Raw genomic sequence first — 19,288 nt, forward strand, 5'->3', positions numbered from 1 at the left:
GCTAAGATTTCTATCATGAACTGCTTTCAACTGTTATATTTTATGGCACAGATTCAGTGGGAATCTGATCTGCTAAAATATTTGGGCTGTGAAAACTCCCATACTGTGACAGATGTCAAGTCCAATTAAGTGACTCATGTCCAGGTTTCTGTCCAATAGGATTTCCCATTAAATATCAATTTAGAGGAAAAAAATTCCATCCCCCTTCCTAAGCCTTTATCTCTTCCACCATCTCCAGGCTGAATCAATTGGTACCAGGAGAGCCCAGAAGCCACACACGCATCTCTGCCTCTTTGCTCTGGCTCTCCCACCCTCTTCCCATCTTTCTCTGCTTCCTTGTCACTGTTACTCCAGGAGACGTTCACTTTTCACCAACCTTTCTCCAAGCATCTCCAAGCCACTGACTATATATATTTTGCTACAAGGTAAAGAGAGGAGGGGGTGGGGACGGGGGATATAACCAAACCTTGAAAGACTTTGAAACTGGAAAATAGGTATCTGTTTATACAACATACAAGTAAATGAGGGAAGAGGAAGAGGCAACCTTAGCTCCGAGTTACAGGGTTGTGTTCCTGGGAACTGGGGAGACATTAGCTGAACAAAGCCTTATCTCAAAAAAAAAAAAAAAAAAATCACTTCTGAGCAAGATCACATCTCTGTCCTGCACTTCCCAGTTTCTGCTCGGCCCTATTAAAGAAAGGAAAGGCGTCCGATAGGAGCAGAATCTTATCTTAACCATCTTTCTTATTGATTATTCCGCTATTAGAAAGTGGAGGAATCAGCCCTTTGATGTGATTGTGTTTATCTCTGCATCTCTTTTGTTATTTATAGGGACCTAGAAGAGGAAAAAAGGCACGAGACTTTTCAACACATCCTTTAAAAAATCAACAACGGATTTCTTGAAATGTTTGAGAACAATTAAAAGGGAAAAGCGTTTTAAAAAATCTATCAACTAAGTGAACAATCATTCATATCGTCTACATCCTGAGATATTATCGTCCCTTGCTGTGGACACCAGCGAGATGACAGCTGCTTTTTCATTTTTGAATGTAATAAATATTTGCTGCTTTTAATATTTTCCGGAATCTCCCCTTGCTATTCCCTGGAATTTTAACTCTAAAGATTGGAGAAGACATTATCAAAAAGGCTTTTGCAAGGTAAGACCCCTTTAAATATTTTTTTTCAGCTTGAAACTAAGTTAGATTATTCATATTGCATTTATAGATGCAGTTCATTCCATAAAGAAATAAAACGCACACACGACGTACTATTTATGAATTTTTTAAAGATCTGGAGGAGAATTTAACGTGCTTTGAGGGCAACCCAGGAACTTTTTACCAGAACTACAACTATTGAGTGGCTTATTGTGATTTTCCATTACTCGCCTATTTATTTCCGCCCTTGATTTCAAGCTGACTGTGTAGGTGCAAGTTGTTCTGCTCATAAACGTACCCGAGAAAAGCCCATGGGGAGTCACATGCAGTTCACTGCGAGCATTTGTTTTTATTTTGCCATAGAGGACCTGGTTTCCTTGCAGGGAAATTAAAGCTGTTTCGGCCCAATTCGCTTCTCAGCTAGTGCTGTGCTGGGAACCGATCACCCATCCCCTTGCTTTTGTTTCTCCAGAAGCAAACCCTCCTACACGTCGCGGACGCGGATTTCTCCCGCGCCGAGCGTCGCTGTGGCTGCCCACGCCGGGGCCCCGAGTTCGCAGCCGGGTCCTCACTCCCGACGTCCGGGGTTTGTGCATGCAGCCCCCGCAGGGGCCTTTCTCCTCCCTCCCGACCCTTTCTCGAAGCCGGAATTGCCCCGAAGCCCAGCGGTTCCGAGCGGCTGCCTCCTAGAAGGCGCGCAGTCGAGGATGGTGCTGCAGGCGCCCCGGAGAAGCCTGGCCAGCGGTGTTTTCAAGAGGGCACAGTTAGAGAAAGGATAAGCACCTACGCGCCCGGCCTGGGCTAGGCCGCCCGGGGACAGCTGCGGGCTGCCCAGCTCCGGTTCCGGGAGCACCCGAACTTTGCAGAGATGCAGCTCCCGCCGGGACCGCTCGCGCGGCATCCGCTAGTCACCGCCCGCCGCGCCCCGGGCCCTTCCCTTCTCTTCCCTTCTGTTCCCTTCCCTCTGCATCCTCTCCGGCGACCCGGCTGCCCGCATTTTCCCGCAAGGTGGTCGGCCGACTGCCGGGCGCATTGTCTGAGCCCATGTCGCCGCGTCCCTAGGTCCCCTATGTGTGTGGCTGTCTGCGTGACAGATGGTGCTCTGGGAGCCTGCGAGGGCATCGGAGTCAATTTTCTTTTGAAAGGCTCCCCCACGTTTGTTTAGTCATTTCTTTATGATTTCGGAGAAGCGCGAGGGGTCCAAGAAGACTTCCCGCCCCTAGCCGCTGGCTCTCCGCCTGAGCTCCAGGATGGCGGTACCTGACCGCCCGCACCCCAGCGCCTGGCGCCCCCGGCGCAGCCCCAGACCAGCGCCAGGCCCTCGGGCGCCGCGGCTGCCGGGCTGCTTCGCCGGAGGCTCTTGGGGAGGAAAGCGCACTCCGCGTCTCCCCGCCCCCATGAAAACCCAGATGTATTCGTGTTCCGAATCACTTGTGTGTCTGGGAAGGGGGCGAAGGGCGGGAGGTGGAATACAGCGGTTGGCATTTGGCCGGAGTAGGCACAAAAACCCAGTCGCGACCCCACAGGCCTGCGGTCGTCCCCCAGGCCCAGGACTACAGGGCCACCATGGCCGCCTGCAGGTCGAGGTGTCGGGTCCAGAATGCTGCCGGGGCCAACTGATCCCCCGCAGGCTCCCGCGCCAAAGGGAGGCGAGGGGCTCGCGCCCCCGGGCCAGATCCTCAGGACACCTCCCGCGCCGCGCGCTGGCCTGCTGTGGGGAGGGGGCCCGGGCCGCGAGTCCGTTGGGAGGGCCGGAGTGGTAGGCCTACGCCGCCATCCCTCCAGCAAAAGACCCTGATTCTTTTTATTGATTAATTTTCCGACCCCCTCTTCAGCCTCCAAAATGATGCTGAGCCCGGACCAAGCCGCAGATTCAGACCATCCCAGCTCGGCGCACTCGGATCCGGAGTCCTTGGGCGGCGCGGACGCCAAGGTGCTGGGCAGCGTGTCGGACCTGGAGCCGGTGGAGGAGGCCGAGGGCGACGGCAAGGGCGGCAGCCGGGCCGCGCTCTACCCGCACCCTCAGCAGCTGAGCCGCGAGGAGAAGCGCCGCCGCAGGCGCGCCACGGCCAAGTACCGCTCGGCCCACGCCACCCGCGAGCGCATCCGCGTGGAGGCCTTCAACCTGGCCTTCGCCGAGCTCCGAAAACTGCTGCCCACGCTGCCCCCGGACAAGAAGCTCTCCAAGATCGAGATCCTGCGCCTGGCCATCTGCTACATCTCCTATCTCAACCACGTCCTGGACGTGTAGGGTGGGGTGCGCGGCGGGGGCCCGCCTGCTCCAGCGTCCGCGCAACGCGACGGATCCGGGCGGCGGCCCCTGGGGTGGCGGAGGCTGCGGTGGCCCAGCGATTCGGCAGCCGCGAGAGACTCGGACCGGGGAAGACGCTCGCTACCTGTTCTCTCTGGTTAGCAGGGCGACGAGGGAAGGTTTCCGACGCAGGCAGGTGGAGTTGTCTGGCTAGCCCAGGGGCTCGCAGGGGGGATTTTCCAGGCTAGGAGAACCTCGTAGAGGCACCCGAGATGAGCCGCCTCTGGGGCTCCCCAAGGGTTGTTGCATTAACCCGCTGGAGACTTTGAGTTCTCCTACGTTCATCTCCCACAAAATCTTAATGTGTTGAAAGAATGAGGGCAGAAGTTCAGAGTATGCAGGCTAATAACTTTTATGCTATCTGGAATTTTTCTAATGGACAAATCACCAAACACTGGGGAGGAAAGGAGAGGAGGGAATCTCTCCCATACAGAGATGGAAGGCACAGAAAGGTGCGCCAGGAAACTTTCCGTTCTGTTGCGAAAATAAAGATTATATTAGAATCCAAATAAATCCTGAATATTTAGTAAGGTTAGAAAGACAAATTGAGAGCAAATAGACACACTGTGGGAGGATTTGAACTTGGTGAGATTTTATCCCCAAGAGGTGACACCAAGGTGGACAGGAAAATCCATATTTAAATGGAAAATTTAATATCTGATTGCTTTTGCAGGCGAAGTGCCCCTTTATATATCCAAAAACATCTATTTGTGACCTTAAACATGTGGACCCATAGGTGCAGTTAGACAAAGACAACCTATTTTTATTTATGTTAGAAGGAGTAGAGTATTTTCTTCAAGACATTTATTTTTCAGAGTGGTGATACTTTTACTTTGGATACTCTGTGCCAATTTATTTATAGTCAAGTGTTTACACTTTTTCCTGTGGAATAATTATGTCTAACTTTTGTGTTTGTTGAGATTATACCGTGTGTGGTCTTTCTTTCTGCTCTAATTATATTGCACTTCTATAACAAATTTCCCACTTCTCCCTGTTTCTAAACATATTTTATATATTAAGATGTTTGTTCTTGAAAGGTTCTTTTGTTGTGAGATCAGCAACACTAGCACTTCACTATTATAGTTTTTTAAAAAAGTGTATTATTCTTACCCGTAGTTATGTCTGAGAAGTCCTTTACAAACTGTTTATAAGGAGAGTAGCTTCTTTGTGTGTGTGATGTTTGTGCGTGTGATGAATTTAGGAAATTAAGTTATTTTCCTAAAAAAAAAAAAAAATTCAGAACTACTTTCCTCTGTGACACCAAAAAGAAAAGTCTATAACCTGAAAATGTTTCATGTTCTCTGCTGTGAAACTCTTAAAACAAGGAGTGTATTTTAGAGACAAGGGAAAAAAAAACCACATCTGCTATCCAAAGATTTTAGTCTTTTTCAGGGTTTTTTTGTGTCTCTGTTGCTTTATATAATGCAATATTTTGTAGTGAAAATAGATATAATCTGGTTTCTATCTGACGAGTTTTTCATATCTCATGAATGGTACGCTGTTTTGCATATAAATAAAGGTATCAAATAAAGTCCTCTCCTTTATTTTAAGCATACTGTCTAAAAATAAAGGACATGTTAGCTGAGCAGGAAATACCTTAATGGACTCAATTTCTTAAAGAAGGAACTGGGAAACACAACAAAACCTTAACATAAACACATTTTTGTAGTGAAATATTCGATGCTCAAATCTGGACATGGATCAGTCCCATAGATGTCCTACATATGATGGTGGCTACTCCCAATGAGGAGAAGTACAGTGTTTATATAAAATATTACTTGAATTGTAGATTCTTTGCCTCCAAAAGAAAACTTAGTAACTCTCTAACCCAGCCTCTTCAAATTAGAGCTGAGAAACTGAGTCCCAAGGAGTGACCTAGACTAAGACACATAGCTATTTAATGGCAGTGTGAAGAAGACCCGTGATATGATGACTCTCAATCCCTCAATCCTCATGGCACTTATTAACAACAAGATGTATATTACTATTGCAGTACTCAAACATCTAATCAATAGACAAATTCAAGACATGGCACCTGCAAACAAGAAAAACAATTAAGCCCTAGACCAACCTTGAGATAGGAAAAATGACATCTACAAAAGCTTATAGCTAGTTTAAAAATGTGAAATATATTGCTTATAAACAGAAGACATAAATAACTTAAAAACTATATGTACATACACATATAGAGAATGTTATAAACTATGAGTCTGTATCACACAAGTCTGGTTTCAGAGTAAATGCAAGTAGATGGATGCTTGGCCTTATGCATATAAAATGTCTCTCTGGGATTGCTGGTATTTTTCACTTTTCACCCAGGTGTCTTGTCAGCTTCACAGATCCTACTAGGTAGGACCTCATCCTCTCCCTTATATGAAGGTGTGTAATAGGAAAGTACTTCCTAGTTTGTGAAAAAGAACAGCACCCATCTTCCTTTGCCTTGTCTCTGGACAATGTCCTGGCCACTAGAGCAATGGCTATTACTCTGTGACCCGCAAAAACACGTGAATGCCTGTAGGTCTTCTCACCTCTAGGCAGTGGGAAGAGATAACTACTCCTAGTCCTTATAGCCATCTCTATTATACAAGGGAAAAATTAGCCATGCTTCTGTGCGGAGGGTTTGAAGTCAACTTCTAACTTCTGGAAACCCTCTCTTTCCCAGTTTAGGGGCCCAACTTCCAGACCATCCCAGTTTTCCCATTCACATGTAGGAGGAACCTACTGATAAACTCCCCTAGACAAAAGGTCCTTGCTTTGGGATTTGGACAAAGGTCAGTATCCCTTCCTAGCTACCCAGCCAAAGTGATTCCAGGAGAGTATCTTTACAATGTCATTTCAAATCCAAAGCTGCTGAGCACCCTCCAAGAGAGACAAGCACTGTGACAGTCTGCTAAACCAGAGGGTGACTGACTCATCCCGAGTGTAGCGCAGACACAGTGATTATTCAGCCATCCATGAGGTCTCGATTCTTCTTTGAATGACAATGGTGAGCATTCATTCTTCCATTCAACGGTTGTTTATTGAGGACCCACTGTGCGCCAGGCATTGTCCTAAATGCTGAAAACAGAGCAACACATGAGACCAAGTCTGCTGGAGAAGAATAGTACACTAAAGCAAAAAACCCCCACAACATTTAATTTTAGATAATGCTAAATGCGATGAAGAAAAACAAAGCAGAGTAAGGAACAGAGGATGAGGGCTTAGTGCTGGTGCTGGCTAGCATTTCAGAGAGGGCTGTTAGAGAAAGCCTCTCTGCAGAGATACCTTGGTACCCTCTGCCTAGAGACTTAGGCCTGTTGGACCAGCTTCTATAGCTGCTGTCACGGCACTGCCTTTTCTTTTCTCATCCTGGTAAAACGTCCTGAGTGCTCATGTCATCAGAACAGCCTGTGCAGGTCACTCACCTTTCACCCTGAGCTTGGTCTTGCCCCAAACAGACCTTGCCCCAAACACACGTCTTACAAGACAGCAAACATAGGCTAGTTAATAGTGATCCACACAGTACACCACACATGCACACATGTAGTTATCTACAGGTCTGAATGCCCCACTTGACTCATGATAAAGGCCCAGTCTATGCCTTTCCTCTTTTACCTTGGTTTTTCCCATAGCACTGAATGCTGTGATAAGCACTATAGCAGACTGGTCAGAAACACAGACTCTGACAAAGCATGCCTTGTGTTCAATTCTCCACTCTCCTACTAATTGGCTGTGGTCTTGAACCAATTACTTAATTCTGTACCTCAGTTTTTCCACCTGTAAAATAGGGAAACACCTAGCCAGTAGCATTGTTAGGAGGATGAATTAAGTTAATTCATGTAAAGTACTTAAAACACGTCTGGTGCTTGTTAAGAGCTCAATAGCGCTCGCTATATTAGCATTTATGGCAGGCAACCTTTTTAACAATGAATTAAAGTTTAATTATTCTTGAGATAATGGAGACAGAAATTGTTGGAATTTCCCGTTCCATTTGAGTATTTCCAGGTCAGGAGGGAGTTCTTCATCTCCTTGCTGATCATTCTAGAAAGATATCAGAAAAAGGGAAGCTTCTTGAAACAGGAGAAAGGCGTTGTGATTGGTAGGTGTGTATATGGGGGTGGATCCTCTTAGTAATCCCTGGAGTTAGGATGGGAAAACTGAAAATAAACGGCCACTGGAGTCAGTCTGCTGGAGAGGGACAGGGGATCATTGACCAAAGACAAAGAAATAAAGTTTCTCCAGAGATGACTCTGTGGAGCAATACCCGGTGCATTGACAAAAAATGACCAGGTCTGGAGGTGGTTCCTGAGCAGCAGGAGGTGACTCGTGCTAGAGGGTGGAGCTCTGCAAAAGTGGGTGGAGGCCTTAGTTCAGGTGGGAGTTGACTTCCTGGTGAGTACAAATCAACTGGCACAAATTTTCTGAGCAACTACATTTTAAAGAAGACTCTTATGGAAAATGTTAAAACATCTCCAAAAGCCAAGAGAATAGTGAAATGGATTCAAATATACACAATACCAATAGTACATTTCCCTTATTTGCTTATCCTGCCTTTCTCACTACCCCTTTAAGATTTTTGAAGCAAATCCCAAACATCACATCATTTCATCCATAAAGATATCAGTATTTCTTAAAAGATAAGTACTCTTTTTTTCTTTTAACAGCAAATATACTATTATCACAGTAAAACAAATGAACGGTATTTCCTGAAAATCATCTGTGAGCACTTGCATATTTCACAGCTGGTCTAACTCACCTTTCCTGATGACCCTTTTCCTTCTAGCGTAAATTTTACCCCTTGCCCTCCTTAACTTTGGCAATTGCTCTTACACACATTGGATGTGAGTTTCCCTCGTCCCCCTCCGCCTGACCTATCATGGGTGAGCAGGCCTGAAAACTGGTCCATCCACAGCCCATCCACAGCCCAAAGCTGCCCTGCGGGTGTGCTGGGTGTACTGGGGTGTGTGGGGTGTGCGGGGTTCACAGAGTGTGCTGGGGTAGCTGGCAGCCAGGGGCTGGCTAACTACAGCCACAGGTAAAGGGGAAGCGGTAAGGGACCTCTGGAACATGATAGAGAGAATATGCTGCTAGAGCCGAATTTAAGTAGATTTTAAAGATTTAATAAAAATCTGGTGGAGTCTTTTAGCCATTGGTCAGGCACTAAAGTCAGGAGGGAACTTTGGAGTGAGGACCTGCTAGACAGCCCTGGCAGCAGCAGTCTGGAGGCCTAAGGGTCATTAAAAACAGGCCAGTGCCCCTCTTCGTGAGTGTGCTGTGTCCGTGAGGCCCTCAGGCACCTACTAGAGAGGGATCAGCTGACCTGAGTGGTTAAGTGACTTGCCCACAGGCTCAACACCCTGCAGGGCAGAGCCAACTGGAAGCCTTTCACACCAATCCTGTGTTTCTTCCACAGGCAGACCGCGCACTGTCAACCTAATAACAACATCAGCAAAAACTGCACAGGCATGGCATTTACCCCGTGTGAGGCACTGACCATTATTAACTCATTCAACCCTCTAAAAATTCTGTGAAGTAGGCCGGGCGCAGTGGCTCAAGCCTGTAATCCCAGCACTTTGGGAGGCCGAGGCGGGTGGATCACGAGGTCAAGAGATCGAGACCATCCTGGTCAACATGGTGAAACCCCGTCTCTATTAAAAATACAAAAAAAAAAAAAAACAAACAAAACAAAAATTAGCTGGGCATGGTGGCGCGTGCCTGTAATCCCAGCTACTCAGGAGTCTGAGGCAGGAGAATTGCCTGAACCCAGGAGGCGGAGGTTGCGGTGAGCCGAGATCGCGCCATCGCACTCCAGCCTGGGTAACAAGAGCGAAACTCCGTCTCAAAAAGAAAAGAAAAAAAAAAATCTGTGAAGTAGAAGGTATTATTTTTCCTACATTATCGATGAGGACGCTGAGATACGGAGAAGTTAGGTGAAATGCCCTGGGTCACACTGCTAGTAAGGACTGAAATGGGAAAATGAGTCTTTGGGGTAATACAATTCAGAAGCAAATACTTCGATAAGAGGAAAAATGTGCAAGTTTCCTTTGTTGTGAAAAGAAAAATGAACTACTGCAATGGAGAGTGAGAACAGCTCTCTTAAGCAGCGTGGGCCCTGGACGAGACATTAGCCCTGCTCAGAGGACGTGTCCTCTGGTGCCCCTGGAGAGCCCGAGACTTCCCAGGGACTGCCAAGGAGCAGGTGGGTGGAGGAGGCCTCCGTGCGGGCCGGCTCTGCGTGGCTGGAGAAGGCTCTGCGCTGCCATCATGCCTTCCATAAGCTCTGGATCAGGCCTGGGGGAGGAGATCCGGATGAGTCGCTCGCTGGAGGGCCTGACCAGGATGCTTAGACTTTGCCCATATTCACAAAGGCTTAGTGGTGAGTGCCCTTGTACAAGTCCAACTAAACGGAGAAAGAAATGGGTGTCCCCCCGAATTTAGGTCAGACACGGGCACTAAAGGCTTTGCACAGAGAAAAGTGCTCCCCTCCGGGATCGCGCGCCTGTCGTCGGGCCGGCAGCCGTCCACACCGCCGCGCGCCTCCCCGTTCTTTACACCGGGCTCTGGTTCCGAACCTCGCTGTCCACACAGCCTAACGCCAGGCACTGGGTGTTACTGTGAGGAGGTGTGAGTGGAACGAACTCTCACTGGCTGCCCCGGTCGCTCTTAATTTTTTAAACACGCGGAAACCTGAGCCTGCAAGTCGCGGGTGTTTCGGGCGAAGCCGGGCGCCGCGGGGTGGGGCTCCGTGCTCTCCCTCGCGGGCCGCGCTCCTCCCCGCGTCGGCTCCGCCTGCGGGCCCGGATTTGTCTTTGGCTCCCCGTCTGGTTTGGGATGAGACCCTCGGGTCCCAGGGGAGGGGGGCAGGTGTTGCTCCAGTCGAGCGAATGGAACCAAATTACAGGCCCGTCTGTCACCTCCTCTGGGAGAGGGCGGGGGAGGCGGGGCGGGCGGGGGAGGGGCGGGGCGGCCCGCGCGGGAGAGCACAGAGCCCCGCCCGCCGCCCTGCCAGGCCCCGGGGGCTTCGATGGCCGCTCCCGGGCCGCGCCGCCCCGCGCGGGAGGCGCCTCGGACCCGGCCGCGTCTCAGCGGCGCCGGCGAACGCCTCCCGCTGGACGTGGTTTCCGCCGACTTGACTGACGTGTCTTCCGACGGCCCTGACTCGGGGGCTGCGTCCGTTCTGCTGGAAACAGAAACACCCTCCACGCAGATGCCTTTCCCCGGCTCTTCCGTCTCGGCGCAGCGGCGCGCTCGCTCGCTCGCGCACGCGCGCTCAGGACGCCGCGCCAGGGGGCGTCGGTGGACGCGGGGGTCCCCGCCCCGGTGGGCGCGCGCGCAGCTCCTCTCGGGCGCGGGCTGGCGGACGCCGCCGGGGACTCGCGGCCTCGGGATCTTGGCCGTGGCCCGCAGGCTGCCGCGCGCCCCCGGCGGTCACGGTGACACCTCGCGGTCCGGGGCGGTCTCCGGAGAGCGTCTCTCCGCCGAACGCCCCAGGGCGGCGCCGCAGTCAGTCTGAGCTGCCGGAGAAAAACGCAGGCCGATCACGCCGGCCCTTTGTGGACAGCCGTGGGCAGGAGTCACAGATGGCCGTCATTTTGTTTGCTCTTATAAATAGAGCCACAAAGACTGCAGGAGAGAAGGAGGGGAAGACGAGACCTCACACCAGGCAGAGCGTGTCTAATGAGAACCAAGTTCTCGGCACATTCTGCGGACGCGAATAGAGAGAACAGGGTTCCCTACGCCCCGTTCTCCTCCTCGCCTCTGGGGTGGGAAACGCTCAGGAAATTGTGGGTTCCTGGGAGCTCTTTCGGGGAGAAATGAGCCGAGGCAGGGAGGGCGGAGGTGCCGCGGGCCCGGGAACAGCCACATGCCTTCCCCTTTCCTTTGACGATAAAGTGGTTGACAGAATTTCCCAAGTGAGAGGATGAAAGAATTGCGACCAGATAATGGCCCGTGTTTAGATTGTGAGTCATAAGACTCTGTCCATCCCATGTCAAGAGAGGACTGGAAAGTGAAAAATTAATTCCATTATCCAGCTGTTGCTGCTGTCAGGTGCCACCATAGCCCAGATGTTTCCAAACATCTGAGTATTTGACAGCATGTTTTTACGGTGGATCCAGATGTTCGGTACTGTGTAGACAAAGACCAAACCTAAACACGGAAAAGAAAAATCACTGACTGGGAAGAAGGAAGCTAAGAGGCGGCCAAGAGGACGGCAAGAAGGGGAAGTGAGTGGCGGTGGGGGAGAAAGGGAGAAATTAAAGATGAAAAACGTAAAGAAAGGCAAAAAATAAAAACAAGTTTTTTTTTTTTTTTTAGAACCACATTCTGTTTCTTCATAGCCCACACCTTGGCCTCATTCTTACCTGGCTCCATAAAAAGCATTTCTATTTGTCCGGGTCTGGGTTACCTGCGGGAAGGTTTAAAAGAATGACTGGGAAGAGAAATCATGAGACCTAGGCAAGCCACCGTGGCCCTAACGCCTGGGCATGAGCCTTACCCAGGGAGGACAGCGGTATGAAGAGGGAGGCTACAGAATGGAAAAGTGATTAATATACTGGGGTGGCGGTGGGGGGTGATTGTCACACTCAGGAATGAAAAGTCAAAATTCCGGTCAAAGATACTCACATTAAGCAAAGCACTAAAATGTCTTTAGATTAGTCAACCTTGTTGCCAGTTATCAGTCAGGACGTTGAGCTTCGTAGACAGAGCCAATGATAGTGTAACAGAAGGAAAAGGGTAATTGAGTGGGGGAAGGTTGTGCGGTTTGGTGACAGATTTAGAGGAGGGGACATCATGTGATTGAGGTGATGGTGGGAGTGTTAGGCTTTCAGCACAGCTCACAAAGGCTCCTGTAATTCCCAAGCTGTCTGTTATCTATGAAATGCAAATCAGGAGGGGAGTGACATCATGTCGGATTGTGGCCACAGGGAGTAATTATTTAGACATTAAAGGCTACTGGAGGGAGTGGTTGACAATATTAATGATGTCCAGATGGACAGAGTGTGATGCTAAAATTATTTTCTAGTACAAAGAACAAGAGAATTTTTATCAGGTTTACTCTTCTATTGGACAGTCTATCTTTTAGAGGTTTGCCTCTCAAAGAGATGGTGACACTAAGAGATGGCCTCCAGAATCAAAGCACAAGGGGGATTGTAGAAGGTGCTACGTTCTCCAGCTTCTCAGAGGAAAGGCACAGTCAATATTTGAACCATTCCCACAATAATTATGACGATAAAAAAGGGAAATTATCTAAGGATAGTGTATGTACCAAGTCCCTCCATCTCATTCTTCCTCTCTTATCCAAACACAGCAGCACACAGGAACTTGTTGCTTTTCATGGTGTCATTCCCTCTCCACCTCCTGCAATATAAATATAGTACAGCCGCCTTGGTCCTTAATGCTGGTATCAGCTATAAAACCACAGATAACAATATTATCAGCCATTGATTTAAAACAATGGTCTACGTGAGGAGAAATGCAGCCTAGCCAACATCATACCATTAAAAAAAAAAAAAAAAAAAAAAGGGAGGAAGCCACAAATTAGGACTCAAACTGCGAAAGATTCACAGGCAATGGGAAGATCCAGAGGCCATGTATGCTGATCTGGGCTGTAGACCTGACAATGCCACGGGGAGTTCTGCTCTCTTCCCAGAGCAGGTACCCATTATTTGACTGGGAACTCACAGGGGGCTCCAAACCAGCTGCCTATCTTTCTGAATCATGGGAGAATGAATGATGCAGTCAAAATAAACAAAAATGTTCCTCTGATATATGTGGATTCTTGCATGAAATTAAAGGGACCAGGGGCACAGGTAGTGTTTTTTAGCTTCTTATATTTAAAAGTTATTAAATTGGGAAAGCAAGGAGGATTTGGAAAGTGAATAGAAATATCCAAAGAGAGGTTCAACAATGTCCTCCTTAGGTTGTGGCTTACAATATCAAAATGCAAGGCTTTTGGCAAGGGTCAATTTATATATGATTCCTCTAAGCTAGGAGCCTTCTAAATACTCTTATAACCCCCTATACTGGCCTCCATCATAACCCTGATATCACTGCACTAGATTGACATATTTATTTCTCTCACTTCTCTCCTAGGTTATGAGCTTTTTGAAGGCAGGCAATCTGACTTATTGGCCGTTGAATCATCAGCACCTGTGATGTGCCTGGTATATAACATGAGCTCAATATTTTAGTATAAACTAGAAGAACATCATAGCAAGCTTTGCAAACTGTTTAAGAGGAGTTTAACAAGGAAATCTTACAGGAAGGGAGACAAATGTTATGAAATCATTAAACCTATTATTATGGAGTATAAAAGCTGTGACATATAAAGAACAACAACAGTGGAGAAGGTACCCAGTGTTTATTAATAGAAAATAGAAGAAAATCAGGAATGAAATGTGTTGTCTCAACCATATGTCAATAATTTAATTCAGTTATTTCAATTCAATTCAACAGATACTTACTGAGTACTTACATGCCATTGTGTGTCATATACAGTATGAATAACTGTAAAAGGAATATGCAATTTTATAGCAAGAAGATAAATATTTTATAGAAAGTACTTAAAATTTCGGTGTTTGAGGACACATGAATAGAAAATATCAGTAGTTCAAGTGGAAAGCAGTATAGCATTCTGGTTTAAATTGAGGGTTGACAATACTCACAATATGAAAACAGCATAGAATCCAAATTTCAATGTGGGTAAATAAAGTTTTATTGGAACATAGCAACACTTATTTGTGTGTTGTTTATGACTGCTTTTGACCTTTAATGGCAGAGTTGAGTACTTGTAACAGAGACTGTATGGTCCACAAAATATATTACTATTTGGTCCCTTAGAGAAAGTTTGCCAAATCCTGGTGTAGAGAAAGAGCCCTAGAATTAGAATGCCTGGTTTCAAATCCCGGTGCTGCCACTACTTGGTAGTCACAAGATTTGAGTAAGTTACTTTTCTGTTCTTTGATTTAATCATTTATATAATGGGTATAATAATAATACCTTCTTCAAGAGACTCTTGAAGGAAAAAAAGTGTTTAAAATGGTGTTTAGAGTGTATCTAGAAAACATAAAATTCCTCAAAACTCAACAATAAGATAACACACAATCCAATCAAAAACTAGGCATAAGATTTAAACAGCTACTTCACCAAAGAAAAGATATAAATGGCAAATAACACATGCAAAGTTGGTCAGTATTATTAGGAATAGGGAAATGCAAATTAAATCCATAATGAGGTATCACCATACTACTATTAGATTAACTTAAAAAAAAACTTAGGATACCAAGGTCTGGAAAAGATGTTGAACAACTGGAACTCTCAGACATTGCTGGTGGGAATGTAAAATGGTCCAGCTATTTTGCAAAATAATTTGGCAATGAGTCTTCACTTCGTGCTTACCCAGGTGCTATAGTTACTTACCTGGATTCCTTAAGTCTTATGAAGGTATTTTTGTGTATGAATAGTTGTTCAAATTGATGTTTTTCTGAGAGAAAGAGCACTATAAAGTCCTATTATGCCATCTTGCTGATGCGAGTCTCAAGTAAATTTGACACTGGAATTAAGAACGATAATTCAGAAAATAGAAAACTATTAAAACAACTGAGTAGTATCTTCAGGAGATTATATTAGTAAAGATATTATATTCTTAAAAGAACAAAATAAGAGAAAGTAAAATCAGAGATCAATATAACTTTTTAGAGTAAAACAATATAATTCATGCAGAAAAAAATAGAAGAGTTAAAAAAACAGGAAAATCTTTCACAACATTGAACAAAAATATGAAAAAATATAAGAGAAAACATAAATCATAAGGATATTAACACCTGAGGATTAAAAATAGTAAATCTAGGAAGAGAAAATGAGACCAAGTGTGGTGGCTCACCTGTAATCCCAGCACTGTGGGAGGCCGAGGCAGGTGGATCACAAAGTCAGGAGATGAAGACCATCATGGCTAACATGGTGAAACACCATCTCTACTAAAAATACAAAAAACTAGCCCAGTGTGGTGGCACATGCCTGTAGTCTCAGCTACTCGGGAGGCTGAGGCAGGAGAATTGCTTGAACTGGGAAGGCAGAGGTTGCAGTGAGCCGAGATCACGCCACTGTACTTCAGCCTGGGTAACAGAGTGAGACTGTTTCAAAAAAAAAAAGAGAAAATAAAATAAATGGAGGGGAGAATATTATAAAGACGTAACACAATAAAAATGTCTACAAAGAAAAGGATACACAGTATGCACATTATTAAGAAATTTTAGATCTTCAAAGATGCACATACATTTCTAAGAGTTTTCATGAGGGAAAAAGAAGGTATCCTATAAAAGAACATGATTTGTAGTGCTGTCAGAAACATATTATGCCAAAAGAAAATGCAGCAGTACCTTCAAAGGATTGAGAGAAAAAAATATTTTGAAATTGGAATTTTATACCCAGCAAAGTTATCACTCAATTGTGAAGACAAAAGTAAAACCTTTTTTTGTCTTGACCTGCAGGACGACAACAGGGACCCGAGGGGAAGGAGTGGGGATGGATAGGAACAGGATACGTGAAGAATGGAGACAAGACAGGAGTCTGATCAAGTCTCATTTATTGTTGCTAAGCTCACAGCTTAAGTAAGCGCAGGCAGAGAGGTGGGGCAAGGGCAGCTTGCTGGTTGGGAAATTCCAGCCTATTTGGGAAATTCCGGCCTATGTAAGTTTCAAAAACTGAAACTTATCAGCAGGAAACATTAAACTGAAACTTATCAGCAGGAAACATTAAACTGAAACTTTTCAGCGGAAACAGAAACTGAAACTTATGCAAACCACAACATGGCTAAGCAGATCACAAAATGGCGGGCTATTGCTGCCCACAGGTCTCCCTTTTTTATTTTATTTAGAAATTAGGGCCGGGTGCGGTGGCTCAAGCCTGTAATCCCAGCACTTTGGGAGGCCGAGGCGGGTGGATCACGAGGTCGAGAGATCGAGACCATCCTGCTCAACATGGTGAAACCCCGTCTCTACTAAAAATACAAAAAATTAGCTGGGCATGGTGGTGTGTGCCTGTAATCCCAGCTACTCAGGAGGCTGAGGCAGGAGAATTGCTTGAACCCAGGAGGCGGAGGTTGCAGTGAGCCAAGATCGCGCCATTGCACTCCAGCCTGGGTAACAAGAGCGAAACTCCATCTCCGAAAAAAAAAAAAAAAAAAAAAGAAATTAGGCTGAGGGGTAGTTATGCCCGCGGGAACCGTGCCTGTCTTAGGTCAGAGGACCCAACATGAGAGAACATTGACTCCTTATCCGTCATGGAGAGGGAAAAAACGTTTTCCTCCCTATCTTAGGCGGAGTGTCCTTACTCATGCTCCTCAGTTGCCCGTCATTGGCTAACCAGTTCAGCTCGCCAAGTGACCTGAGAGGAAAGGTATAACCTTTGTGTTTTATGAATCAAGCTCCATCTCTAGGTCTGCCATTTCCAGCCTGTGGTAATGGACCTGAATGGGCTGCATCTTTATGGCCTCAATTTGTGATCTTAAGAAGTTCATGAGTTTGCTGAGTATAACAGGACCGATAGTAAGATGAGGAGCCCTACAAGGGGGCCGAGGAAAGGAAGCAGATAGGGCAAGAGGCTGTTCCACCCTCCCCAGAGAGGATTGTCCATAAGAGCCTTTCTTCTCTTAGCTAGTTCTTCTTGAAGTGTTTTAAGCTTGTCCTTCACGATTCCAGATTGATTGGCGTAAAAACAGCATTGTTCTTCTAGAGCTAGGCATATGCCTCCCTTTTCTGTCGTGAGGAGGTCGAGGCTGCGGCGGTTTTGCAAGACTACTTCTGCAAGAGAATCTATTTGACTTTGTATAATCTGTAAGGTACTTGAAAGCACAGTAACATCGTTAATGAGCTGTAGGGAGAGAGTATGACAGGAATGCAGAGATTATCCTATTCCTGCTGATCCAGTGCCTACAGCGGCAGTGATTCCAAGCGCAGCTAAGAAGGGGATGAATTGGACAGCTCTTTTCTGCATGCCTCCTATATGGTCAAAGCTAGGGATGGGAACTGCAGTGTCTCCAGGAAGGATATTAACTTCAGGTAGGGGAGCGGCAGCGAGATGGATTCCTGTCCAGTTTCTAGGTAGGTAAGTATATGCTTGGTTGTTGCCACACACCAACACCCGACCCGGGGGAGCAAATGTCGGGCCATCACCAGAAACATAGCTGAAACTAGTACAATTACAAGCAGGAGACACGGAAGGGTCAATACCGGAGGGCGCCATGGTTACAGGGCCAGCGCTGCCTAGGTATGGCTCCGGTACAAGGTGGAGGGGTGACGGGCAAGCAAGCATCCCCTTTTACCTTTCCTAGTTTGATTTTTTCTAATTGATCAATAAGTTCCTGATGTTCAGTTTCAAGTTTTGTTTGAGTCTTAAGATATTCTATTTTTGATTGGATTTCTTTTTGAGAATCAACGGCGGGGAAAGCCATAGGTGGAGCTGAAGGCTGAGCCACATATGGAGGTAGCTGATGAGGCAGGTGACCAATCAGAATTTTGGTATCGAGCCGCTTCATCCTCAAGATCATCCCAATCAATACCCTCATCAATACCTTCGTCCTCTGAATTATTGGCTCAACTGATAAAAGACTTCCTAATTTAATTCATAAGCAGTGCTCATCTTCACTATGACTGCTATTAGCGGTTCAGCTGTAGACTTAACAAAATCAACAGAAGCTAAAATTTTCTTTGCCACCAAAGTTACAAATGTTAAAAAGTTCAAATATGCACATCAAAGCTGCAGTAAAATTCTAATTTTCTATTTCTACATGCCATGATCCAGACTGTACCTAACAAAAACAAGGTACATTTATATAGGAAAACAGGGTCCCATTTATTTGTAAGAAAAAGCTGGATCTCAGCATTCACCAGAGCAAAATTCAATGGCAACCTGCACATAGGTCTCAATTTCACTTCTTGCCAAAAACAAAATAGAATTTACATAAAAATAGATATAACCCAGATAACCATATACATCAGTATATGACCAGTGCTATTTACATTTAAAATGTTGCATTGCATAATTCAAGGAATAAAATACTATCATGCATTTCATTTAACTTTTAAGGTGAAAAATGCAGTTACAGAACTAAGTTTGCTTATCATGATTGTCCCAATATTTACTTAAGAAATAATAGCCAAAGGTTTCTTGTTTACATATCTCCTTCCACATCTAGCTATTAATCTGTGTAAGATTACACCACTTTATGGTTTTTCCTTAATTTATACCTTTGTCCTTCGCATCTTTGAAATTTCTATTTTACTTCCCTCTGTACCTTTTTACTCACTGATTTCCTGTTCCGAATTATCGTCGTCACTTTACTCACCAGAAAGCAAGGCTGCAGCAGGTTCCCGCGGTGACTTCTTCCCTGGATTTCTTATTTTATTCTTCATCTCCGCGGATCAAGACGATGTCCCTCACGGTTTCCTTCGTTCCTCAAGCCCCACATTGGGCGCCAGACTGTCCCGACCTGTAGGACGACAACAGGGACCCGAGGGGAAGGAGTGGGGATGGATAGGAACAGGAGACACAAAGAATGGAGACAAGACAGGAGTCTGATCAAGTCTCCTTTATTGTTGCTAAGCTCACAGCTTAAGTAAGCACAGGCAGAGAAGCGGGGCAAAGGCAGCTTGTGGTTGGGAAATTCCGGCCTAGGTAACTTTCAAAACTGAAACTTATCAGCAGGAAACATTAAACTGAAACTTATGGGGGGGGGGGGGACAGAAACTGAAACTTTACTGAAACTTAACTTGTGCAAACCACAACATGGCTGAGCAGATCACAAAATGGCGGCTATTGCTGCCCACATTTTTTAAACATGCAA

The 19,288-nt window shown here is 46.1% G+C and overlaps 1 protein-coding gene and 1 long non-coding RNA gene across 8 annotated transcripts; one reads left to right on the top strand and one right to left on the bottom strand.

Annotated features, from left to right (window-relative positions):
* The first annotated feature begins 246 nt into the window (after positions 1 to 246).
* Positions 247 to 4,996, top strand: NHLH2 (nescient helix-loop-helix 2). The gene is made up of 3 exons (XM_010344114.3): positions 247 to 425; positions 832 to 1,157; positions 2,990 to 4,996. Exon 3 carries the CDS (start codon positions 2,998 to 3,000, stop codon positions 3,403 to 3,405), a length of 408 nt encoding a protein of 135 aa, XP_010342416.2. The 5' UTR covers positions 247 to 425; positions 832 to 1,157; positions 2,990 to 2,997; the 3' UTR covers positions 3,406 to 4,996.
* Positions 4,997 to 5,470: 474 nt separating this feature from the next.
* Positions 5,471 to 19,008, bottom strand: LOC141580316 (uncharacterized). Of its 7 annotated transcripts, none has more exons than XR_012512509.1 (6): positions 18,791 to 19,008; positions 15,329 to 15,578; positions 14,866 to 14,998; positions 12,713 to 12,804; positions 11,808 to 11,851; positions 11,229 to 11,592 (listed from the first exon to the last, which is right to left on the bottom strand). It is a non-coding gene; the product is annotated as an uncharacterized LOC141580316 (long non-coding RNA). The 7 variants fall into 7 exon arrangements; XR_012512508.1 differs by lacking the exon at positions 18,791 to 19,008 and adding an exon at positions 15,914 to 16,477; XR_012512511.1 differs by lacking the exon at positions 18,791 to 19,008 and adding an exon at positions 15,825 to 15,899.
* Positions 19,009 to 19,288: the final 280 nt, after the last annotated feature.

This window comes from Saimiri boliviensis, chromosome 11 (assembly GCF_048565385.1).
Source record: "Saimiri boliviensis isolate mSaiBol1 chromosome 11, mSaiBol1.pri, whole genome shotgun sequence".
Classification (NCBI taxonomy): Eukaryota; Metazoa; Chordata; class Mammalia; order Primates; family Cebidae; genus Saimiri; species Saimiri boliviensis.

Bases quoted from the DNA above. Each gene is read 5' to 3' on its own strand.
- NHLH2 (XM_010344114.3), top strand. From the start codon at position 2,998: ATGATGCTGAGCCCGGACCAAGCCGCAGATTCAGACCATCCCAGCTCG.